Here is a 10,619-nt window from a genome sequence, read left to right as displayed (position 1 = left end):
AACTCCTTAAGGTCAGGGGCTTAGCTTTTCATCTCTGTATTCCCAGCACCTGGCACCTAAATAGATGCTCAATAAATGCCTGATGCATGAATGACAGAATTGACGATGGGGCCATAAATGACTCACTTGCCTTGTCCTCTCTGCCCACAGCCAGGCAGCCTACCAGTTCTGCCCCTTTTCTGTACTCTAGACATCTCCTCCATTTTCAGGCCCTTCCCCTTTTTCCAAGACCATCACAAAAGCCGCTACCTGGGCTGCTCTCTCTCCCTGCCCTGCCTGCTGTCCTCCTGCCAGCAAGTCACCCCCACCCAGCCCACTCGAAACAGGCAACAGCCCCCCGCCTCCAAGCAGCGCTTCTGGGAGCATCGCCTCAGTCCACCAGCCACAGATTCACCTGAGTGAATCTCACTGTTACAGTGACAGGTTCCTGGGTCCCAGCCCCACCCCACTGAACCAGCACCCCTAAGAATCCAAGTACCTAATGAGGCTTAGAGCCCCAGGCTTACAGTCTCCAGAATAACCTAACCCTGTCTCCAAGGCCTCCATAACCTGCCCCCAACCTCCATTGCCATTCTTCCCAATTAGGCCTAAAGGATTCCTGCCTGCGCCTCTCACTGCCTCTGGAGCCTCTTTGGTAGTTTCCCACGGCCAAGGCTGAGCACACTCTGCTCTCCCCTCAGGCCCAGAGCCTACCCCAGCCTCTGGCTCTCTCTTTCCCCATCCTATTTAAACCATGCCCATTTCAAAGCACAATCCAATGCCACCTTCTCAGGGAACGTCCCCTGCCCAGATCCACAGAGACCTCTTCCCCAACCCTCCCTGCGGTGCTGAGGGCCTGGGCTGCACGTTTGCAGACAGCGGTGCCTTGTGCAGGCGAGGCTTCACTTTCCCTGGTGTACCTGTTTCTACCTTTTGGCTGTGAGTACCTGGAAGACAGAAGCCCTACTCCCATATCCTCCTGCTCACCCCCCGTCCTAAATGCCTACTCCCTCGCAGGGGCCAAAGCACAGTGTCCAGTTTGACTGGCAGGTCAGAGGCTCTGCAGGACCAGACACGTTGTCCCAACCAGGATGGGGACAATGAGGAACTTCCCTCAGAGGCAACGACTTCTTGCAAAGCCTTTTCCGACATAAGAACCCAAGTGACTTGAGTGAGAAGAGAAATAGGATGAGGAGGGGGGCTGTGGGAAATGGACCATGCTCTAAAGTTCAAGTCCCAGCTCTGCCCCTCTGTGACCTCAGCAAGGGGCCTAACCCCACGCTGATTTTCACATTCCCCCATCTTTACAGGGTGGCAAGATGATTCTCTCGGAGAAGAGTTGCAGGGCTTCCGTAAAGCAAAATGTGTAACGACGTCTAGCATCCGTTCACTCATTTAACAGACATTCATTGAACACCTATAATAATGTGCTGAGCACTGAGGCAACACAGAGATGAATACAAGAACATGCTGGCTAAACAGTCCGTGAAGCCCAGAAAACTGTCACCAACAACACTCCGAGGGCGATGAGGGAAGCGTGGGCACGCACGGGACAGAGGAGGGGGCCTCTCGCCCGGCTGTGGTCAGGAAGCCTGGGGGGACAGCTTGGCTGTGCCCGTCTGGAAGGGAGCAGCACGCGGGGGGTGGGGGACAAGCACAGCACGCGGAAGTGTGCAATGCCAGTTCTGAGAAGTGGGCGATCTGGCTCGCGGTGGCTGCAGGGCAGAATGGATGTGGACCGGCAGCGTGGACAGCAGGCTGGAGCCAGCTCAGGAGAGCCGTGTACGCTCTGCCAAGTGTTCCGTCTTCAGCCTGAGGGCTGGGGAGGCCACGAAAGGACTTTAAGCAGAGGAGTGACTCGATGGGAACTGCAGTGTACAGGGCTCTCTGTGGCTCCGATGAGGACAGACAGAGGCAGGACAGAGTAGGAAGCAGGGAGGCCGGCGGGAGCCAGCCAGGAGGATGTGGGCTGCGTGGGGGCGCTGGTCAGCATGCGTTAGCCAACCATGCACGTGAAACGGGCTGACTTACAAGAATCTGCTCCTGGAAGCCCAGCGAGGCCCGGGGCCAACTTCCACTTTATTCTGGATGTTTTCACTTTCGGGGCATCTCGCTCTGAGTCAAGATTCCTCCTTCTGAACATGGGACTTTCCAGAAGGACAACAGCTCCTTCCGTCCCTCCACTTGGCTTAGGATGTTCTGGATTTGGGTTGTCAAAGGCGTTTGCCTGCCTCTCTGGAGAAGGATGATCATGTGGTCCCTGTGGGGTCTGCTTCTCTGGGAAGGTAAGTGGGGTGGGGGGGCAGCCCAGCCCCAGAAAACTGAAGGCCTCTCCCCAGCTGCCCTCATCAGGACGTCTGGGCAGGGCCCCCCTAACCCAAGTGAGAACCCAGAGGCTGAGGAGGGGTAGGGAAGATGGGAGCCAGTTCTGGGACATTTAAAGCCGGGCAGATGCAAAGGATGCAGGGTGTTGGCAAGGAGGAGGTGGCAGCATGAGGAGCATCCTTGTCCATGAGACTTGAGCTGCTTTGTGACCCAGGGAACTTAAACTGAGCCGGTGCTACCACTGGTTTGGAGAGCAAGTTGGATGTGAGAATGGTAAGGACTGGCAGTGTTAACACACGGAAAATCCACGCACAGTCTGGAGAGGGAAGTGGAGGGCAGGGCAGAGCAGGGTTCCCTACACCCCAAAGAGTGTGTTTTCAACAGCCTGTGGGGAAGCTGAGGTCTGTGCCTGCAAGCCTGCAGAAGGGGAGGTGGGTATCCCGTGGGAGCGAGAGGTGGGAGCAGGCCAAACAGGTGTGGACTTGGGGTGGCTGACGATGGTGTGATGTTGGAATGGCTGGCATGCAGCGTCCCTTTCACGCTGGGTGATCTCTCCATGAGTCTGATGCCTGAGTTGCCTCCCTTGGTCACGTAGAGGCAATGTGACACACATCAGCACTGCAGGGACAGGGATGGGGACTTGTGGGGTGTGGCAAAGACTGAGACACCATTGTTTACATCAGAGACTGGTAGGGACTTTGGGGGTGCTTTGTCCTGTGTCCCCGCCTGTGTTCCTGGCCCTGAAGGTTCCAAAGGCCCAGCATATTCCTTCAACATTTCTAAACATATTTCCAAAATCACCCCCTTAACCCTCAAAAGAGGCCTCAATCTGTTTTGCTCACAAAATCTTTCAAACCATTAGACACATAAGACAAAAATAAGTTGTAAAAGGTCTCTTAATGGTGAAAGAAATAAGTCACCGGCCTGGTGCTGCCCCCTTATTTTACAGGTGAGGCCACCGAAGTGTAGAGAGGGAGGTGACGTGTCCAAGTTCACACAGCTGATTTGTGGTAGAGCCAGGACAGGGTAGAAGAAGCTCATCTTGGTTGACATCCTGGGCAGTGCTCCCTACGTGCTATGTCTCCACTCCGAGTGAACACCGAAGCCATCTCCAGTCAGGGTGGACGGAGGTGGCTGGGGCAGGGAAGGGCTGGAGTTATCATGGCCAATCGAGTGACCACCCACAACATGTCTCCTTCACCAAACTCGCAGCACCTGGGTACCAGGGGCTCTGGCCATTGCCTCTGATTCTGCTCTGCACCCCGTACCCGTGTCAGGCACAGGGTCAGTCCTTGGCGAACTCAGCCATTCATTCCATACAGTTTTCTGAGCTTCTCCCATAGCCTGGTCCTGAACGCTGGTGAGCACAGGGAGTGCAAAGAAGAGACAGTGATGTTGCCCTTGAGGAGTTCACAGTCTATGGGAGATGCTGACTCGCAAACAGGCAATGATAACAGACGGATAAGGGTGGTCACAGTGGTGTTCCCAGGCCACTGTGGGACCATGAGAGTGTGTAACCTGCAGTGAGGGATGAGGGAGGTCAGAGGAGACAATAACGCTTCAAGAATGAGCAGAAATTTGCCAGCAAAGGTGTCAGAAAAGCCCTTCAAGCAGAGGTGTCTCCACACACTTCTAACTCAAATACAGTCCCAAAAAACTCAGCATCTTGCCGTCCCAGCTTCTGTCATTTCTCCTGTTCCAGACCACAGAGAATGGCATCCAGTGGATCCCAAGGACCTGGGAGCCATCCTTGACTCCTTTCTCTTCTTTCACTCTCCAGAACTAATCTATTACCAACTCCTTCTAGTTACACCATCTAAATCTCTCTCAGTTCCTCTCACTTCTCCCCACGCCAGTTGCTCCCTTCCTCAATCCAAATTTCCATCACTTCTCCCTTGGATTAAAATAAACAGCCTAAGTCTTGCCCCACCTCCAGTGCATGCTCCACATCTCTGCTGGAGTGACTCTCCTAACCGTGTCACTCTCCGCTTAAAACCTACCTGAGACCCCCCCTCCATCGCTCTACAGATAAAGCCCAAACTCCAAAATTGTTTTCAGGTCCCTGCGTGCTCTGACTCCCACCAGCTCTGCACTGACCTACTCTCAGTTCCCCATGCGTCGTGCTCGCTCCCTGCAGGCCTTCGTGAGGGCTGTTCCCTCTGCCTGGAACACTCCCCCGTTCCGGCTCTGGGCAGCCTGGCCTGGCTGACTCCCATTCCTTCTTCGAGTCTCAGCTTAACCATTTCTCCTCTGAGCCCCTCAGTGCTGGCTGAGGTCCCCTATCACCCCACCTGTGTTCTCCCGGGGCACTCCATTCTCCCCATCATGGTACTTCACATAATTTATTTTGATCGCTCGCTTGCACGTCCGGCTTCCTTTGAGCTCCGTGAACATGGGGATTGGATTCTGTCCCTTACCATTTTATCCCCAGTACCCGGCAAAGTACACTGTCAACTTGCATGGAGGGAGTAAGGGTGGGGGGACCTTAATTCTCACCATAGCAGCTCAGCTGCGTGCAGGAGAGGGATGGGGAGCGTGGGGCAGGCAGAGCGACCGGAGACTCTGTTCTTTCAGCGCTATTTCCGTTGCAGTTGCTGGTGCCCAAGTGCTGAGCAAGGTGGGGGACTCCGTGCTGCTGGTGGCAGAGCGCCCGCCTGGCTTCCAAGTCCGCGAGGCCATCTGGCGATCTCTCTGGCCTTCGGAGGAGCTCCTGGCCATGTTTTTTCAGGGCTCCCTGGAGACTCTGTACCACTCCCGCTTCCTGGGCCGAGCCCGGCTGCACAGCAACCTCAGCCTGGAGCTCGGGCCCCTGGAATCTGGAGACAGCAGCAACTTCTCTGTGCTGATGGTGGACACGAGGGGTCGGGCCCAGACCCAGACTCTCCAGCTCAAGGTATATGGTGAGTGCACCTGACACTGGCTCCCTGACCCCCTCCTCCCACAAAGCACCAGACAGACATCCCGAACACTGGGAGCTGGGGAGGGCAGGGCTCCAGAAACCTCTGGCCTCTGACCATGTTGCAACGCTGGCAGTCACATCTAAGAGAACGCCGCAGGAACTCCCAGGTGAGCTCCCGTCTGGAGCAGCCAGGCTTTGCCGTTTCACAGCCCTTGTCTGAACTCCAACTCAGTCTTTTCTGGGCTCAGTGGCCTTGGACACAATGCTTAGCCTCCCTGATCATCACCTTTCTCATTGGTAAAATGGGCATTGTAGTACCACCAAGTAGAGTACCTGTAAGTGTGAGATGCAGTGGCGTTTGCAGAAGCGTCCATGACAGAGCCTGGCCTGGGCTCCATGGGTGTTAAGGTATCATCACAGACTACAGAACATGCTATTAGTGAATGTACTGCTAAAAAGGAAAAAAAAAAGTTGCAAATTAAACTGTGACACAATGGGTTTTTTATTTAAAAATTAAGTTATCATTAAACTATAATTAAAAGAATTTTTGTATTTCTTAAAAGAGCTCTTTTAGAGAGATTTTAACTATGTATCATTCATGGGTTCTCTCAGTCATTCATCCATTGCAAAACAAATCATCTCAAAACTTACAGGCTAAAAACAACAACTATTTTTATTTCTCGTGATTTTGAGGGTTGGCAGAGCCCAGCTGGGTGGACCTTCTGCTCCACGTGGGTCTGCAGGGCCATTCGCCCAGCTGCACTCAGCACCTCAGTTGGGTGGCTGAACTGACGGGGGCTGGACGGGCCTTTTCCTCCAATCCCTCTGCCTCCACCTCCACCACCTTCATCCTATTTCTGCTGGTCAAGAAAGAATGGCCTTTCAGCTTTCATTTATCTACAAGGTGTGAATGACCCCAAACCACTATTTCGGTAAAACCTTAGAAATTTGGACAGAGTAGGGGGGGAAAAGTCCAAATTTAAGGACGGGAAGTAGGGATAGCAGCTGGGAAAAAGGAAGCAGCAAGGGAGAGAAAAGGCTATTAGCAAATTGGGGAAGTGTCTCAAATCCCCAAGACAGCTAACTGGCTGTCCTTGGGTGAGCCACTTAGGGTGCCGATGCAATTAGAGGGTGCCCTTCTGGATGCACGCAGCCCTGAACCAAGTGGCATGTCTTGGCAAGCAGTGTGCTGGCTGGATTTCAGCACCCCCACCCCACCCCCCTAGCCCCCTTAGCCCAGTGCCTTTGTGCAGTGAATAACCTACACCACCACACAGGAAGCCCCAGAGCCTCTCCCCTGTTAGGAGTCTCAGCTGCTGCACATGTGAAACGAGGACATTGAATGTGGTAATACATGCAGCACCCACATCACTAAGCTCTAAAATGCCTTGTTCTCAGCGTCTGAATTACAGATTTTAAGGAAATTGCTGTTTTATTGCTTCCAAATACATAGCGTGATTAGAACTAATTGCACGAATCTGCCAAGCAGCCGTCCTTAGGAGCTCTGCTTTGACAATAGATAAGAGTGATTCGAATTAGCAGATCAGTTACTAGAAAATGTCAATGGGTGTTTCTACTGTGCCTGAGCGTGTTTGGAAGCAGCTTGTCCTCTTAAGTGGTGTAAATATCCCCCCTGTAATCTTTGTTTATACTATTAGTGTGCCCAGCAAATCATTTCCTTTTTCATATCACAAATCCCACCAGATTGAGCTGGCATTAACAAGGTTTTCTCTGCTTGACTTTGGAATGCTGTCAGAGACAGAGCCCTCCCGTTGTCACTAGAATGCTCTCCCGCCGGCCCCATTGCCCAGGCTCAAAGTTTACTCATCACCCTATAGAGGAAAGGGAAGCCACCATGCAAGACACCAGGACACCAGTGTGTCCAGTGGCCCAGGCACCTAGCACCTACTACTTCCCACACTAGAGAGCAAAGGTTAGGGAGGTAACAGGACAGAGCCCCCACCTCTGGGCTCCTACCTTATAGCATTTTGCACCCTTGTAATTATTTCTTAATTATTCATAATCACTTGTCAGTATTTGTCTTCCTCACCAAATCGTAATCTCCAAAAGGCCGGGAATGTATTTGTTTTCTTGCCTGCCTTAAATGTTTGTCATCTCTTGTTGACTGACACGTTGTGAGAGAAGTGCGACAGAAAGGGAGAGATGGAGCACCTGGGAGCTCAGGGCCATACCTGGACTGCCAGGAAAGACTTCACAGCCAAGGCATTAAGCCATGTGTCCAAGCTGGACCTTGAAGGATGGGCAGGAGTTTCCAGAAGGACAAGAAGGGAAAGGCGCATGTGTGCACAGATGAGCTCTGGGAAAACAGGAGAGATACACAACAGCATGACGTGCATGGCAGAACTGCAAATTGATTACGATGAACCGGGAGGACTAGCAGGAGGCACAGCTGGAGATACGGACACGATCATTTCATGAGGGTTTTGAATATCACACTAAGAAATTAATGTGATCAGCTCTGTCCACTGGACAATGGAAAGACAGACAAGGTTCTAGAACAAGAGGGGCCTAGTAGGAGGTGGCATCTAAGCCCCAGCCTCCCAGTGACACACACCTGCTCTTCTGTTCTTGCCCAGACGCAGTGCCCAGGCCCGTGGTACACGTGTTCATTGCTGTGGCAGGGGATGCTCTGCCCCTCACGACCTGCCAGGTCTTTTTGTCCTGCTGGGCCCCCAACGTCAGTGACGTAACCTATAGCTGGCGACAGGAGGGGACAATGGACTTAGGTATGGAAGCACACAGCCTCTTCACAGATGGGCAGGTGCTGAGTGTTTCACTGGGACCGGGAGAAAAGGACGTGGCCTATTCCTGTATTGTCTCCAACCCTGTCAGCTGGGACCTGGCCACAGTCACCCCCTGGGAGAGCTGCCGTCGTGAAGCAGGTATGCCAAGGGCCAGTGGTCAATGGTTGAGGGATTAGGAAGCATCAGGTCACCGGTCACCTCTGACCCCAGCCCTGCATTTCCAGCACCAGGAAAGGCCTCCTACAAAGACGTGCTGCTGGTGGTGGTGCCGGTCTCGCTGCTCCTGGCCCTGGCTGGTCTCTTCTCTGCCTGGCACTGGGGCCGCTGCTCAGGTAGGAGCCCTGTGGGTGCAGGAGGTAGGTGGAGGAGGTGGATTTACTGGGGGCGAGGGGGACCTCCTCCTCTTCAGGCTTCGGAAAGCCCGCCCCTCCTTACCTCTCCCACCTCATCTCTTGGCCTTCTCCGTCTCATATTTTGGTCTCCAACCAGCTGAACTACTTGAAGTTTCTTGAAGTTCTCCAAATGAACTACTCTCTCACGTACATCTTCAGACCTTCGTACATTGTATCCCCTCTGCCTGGAACGTACTTTCCATGATTGCACCCAACTTCCGCCCTTCCTTGGGGTATCTCCCACTCAATCTTCAAGGTGTGCTTGCTCCAGGAAGCCTTTCCTGACCTTCTCTCCCACTCTCAGGGCTGGTTAATGTTCTTCCTTTAATCTCCATTGCTTGTCCAATCACAGAACTAAGTGCACTTACTCCCCCACTGGACTCTGAGCCCTTTAAAGACAGAGGCTGGGTCGCCATTGGGCATACCCAGTGGTCCCCAGAACACAGTGTGATTCCTTAACTGGTATCAATAAACATTTGTGGAGTGAAAGTGTGGATGAATTCCACCCCTTCTGCCATTATCCCAGGCTGCCTGGGAGAAGCCTCTCCCCCGCCAGTGGCTGATAGGGCCATCTTCTTGCAAAGAGGGGGAAGGGGAAACTCCAAGATCAGTCCAGGTTCCGAGCTTTCCTCCCTCATAGCCCCTGCCTCTGCCCCAGGATGTCCTGGTCCTGAAAGAACCACCTGACTGACCTGGGCTTCGTGGCCCTTCCCATCACAGGCTGTCTGAGCTGGCAGGTCCCAGGGTGGAGAGAGTAGGCAGGTCAGCAAAGGGGAGGCACTGAGCCCTCACTGTGGTGAGTATGTCCTAGAAGGCAGAGTTTTGGCCCAGCCACAAAGCATGGGAGAAGCAGTGGCCATTACTGCATATTTTTTCCAGTGGGGAGGAGGGAGGAGGGAGCAGGTGAGGCTGCATTCCCCCTGCAGGCCCTGCTTGCTATGGAGAGGGTCTGGCCCTGGCCCTTTGCCCCACAGAGTCCCCAGGATTTGTGTTAGGAAGGTGGAAGCCAGGAAAAGAGTAGTTTAAAAAAAAATAGCTTTATTGAGGTACAATTCACATGCATAGAATTCACCTATTTAAAGTGTACAATGTAATGGCTTTTAGCATATTCAGAGCTCTGTATCTTTGTCACAACCAATTTTAAAATATTTTCATTACCCTGCCCCAAAAGAAACCCATAGCCCCTTAGGCATCACCCTCCAACTCCCATTCCCCCGCCACCCTAGGCAACCACTAACCCACTTTTGTGGGTTAACCCACCTTTGTCTGTTCTGGACATTTCGTATAAATGGAACTATACACTAAATGGTCCTTTGTGACTGGCTTCTTTCACTTACCCTAATGTTTTCTAGGCTCAAAAAATAGCAGCTTTCGCCACTGAGAAGGGACAGAGAGGACCCTGAGATAGTGGAAAGCCTCCCCACGCGTAGTCCTGAAGCTGATCCTGGCTCTGCCATGTGGCTTCTGGGCAGTCACTTAACTGGGTCCACCACAGCGCTAACTGCCTATACCTACCACAGCTTAGTGTATGGCATACTTTCTGATCAAGGTTAGACATTAGGAAGAACTTCCTGTTCTTGAAGAGTCTCCTTTTCCAGGCTCTTGGAAGACCAGGAGAAAGTTCTTTCACCTGAGGTGATCCTGGGTTAGGACACTTAGGATTCGGAGGCCTGGGGCCAGGTCAAGAATGCCAAGAGTCCAAACATTGGAAAGGTAACTATTTTTCTGATCTCCTCACCAGGGAAAAAGAAGGATCTCTGTGCTGACAGAGTGGCTCCAGAGCCAGAGAACCCCCTTGTGTAGGATCTGCCGTGAGGGACCACGTAAGCTGAAGCTTGCATCACCAGGAACCCCACTGCCCAGGCACATGATGCTCTGGGGCAGAGCTGGTGTCTGGAAACCACCATCATCCTCAATCTTCCCCAGGACTCCATTCTGCCTTCCAGGAGCAGCCTGGGTAGTTGTCACACTGGGAGGACAGAAAGCACTGGCACAACCTTCTCCCTTCTCTCTCCCCACTTTGCATTTCCTGGCTCTTCTCTGGACAAGATGGGCCAAACAGGATGTTCCCTCAAGGACCATGGAAGTTCTCCAGGACCCACATTAACTGTGCAAGGCATTTACGCCCCCACCTCTATTCATAAAGTATTAACCAACTGGCACCAAAGGATAGCCTCCAGCCCGGGTCCCAAGCTCTGAAAGACATTAGACATTTGAACTAACAGAGAAACTCTGAATCACCCACGGCCAGCTCCAGCC

The 10,619-nt window shown here is 52.9% G+C and overlaps 1 protein-coding gene across 2 annotated transcripts; it reads left to right on the top strand.

Annotated features, from left to right (window-relative positions):
- Positions 1–2,158: 2,158 nt before the first annotated feature.
- Positions 2,159–10,264, top strand: SLAMF8 (SLAM family member 8). 2 transcript variants are annotated; one of them, XM_012661863.1, is made up of 5 exons: positions 2,159–2,264; positions 4,896–5,204; positions 7,801–8,106; positions 8,193–8,300; positions 10,102–10,264. In XM_012661863.1, exons 1-5 carry the CDS (start codon positions 2,174–2,176, stop codon positions 10,161–10,163), a joined length of 876 nt encoding a protein of 291 aa, XP_012517317.1. In that variant the 5' UTR covers positions 2,159–2,173; the 3' UTR covers positions 10,164–10,264. The 2 variants fall into 2 exon arrangements, with proteins under 2 accessions (XP_012517317.1, XP_012517318.1); XM_012661864.1 differs by having other exon boundaries at positions 8,199–8,300; positions 10,102–10,226.
- Positions 10,265–10,619: the final 355 nt, after the last annotated feature.

The sequence above is a fragment of the Propithecus coquereli genome, unplaced genomic scaffold, assembly GCF_000956105.1.
Source record: "Propithecus coquereli isolate 6110/MARCELLA unplaced genomic scaffold, Pcoq_1.0 Scaffold74, whole genome shotgun sequence".
NCBI lineage: Eukaryota > Metazoa > Chordata > Mammalia > Primates > Indriidae > Propithecus > Propithecus coquereli.
This window is presented reverse-complemented; position numbering and strand designations above follow the sequence as displayed.

What these genes read in the sequence shown, in the direction of transcription:
- SLAMF8 (XM_012661863.1), top strand. Translation starts at nt 2,174, where the DNA reads ATGTTCTGGATTTGGGTTGTCAAAGGCGTTTGCCTGCCTCTCTGGAGA. An exon ending in TCTCCAGCTCAAGGTATATG is followed by an intron (nt 5,205 to 7,800) that starts GTGAGTGCACCT and finishes GTTCTTGCCCAG; the next exon opens with ACGCAGTGCCCAGGCCCGTG. An exon ending in GCACTGGGGCCGCTGCTCAG is followed by an intron (nt 8,301 to 10,101) that starts GTAGGAGCCCTG and finishes TCTCCTCACCAG; the next exon opens with GGAAAAAGAAGGATCTCTGT.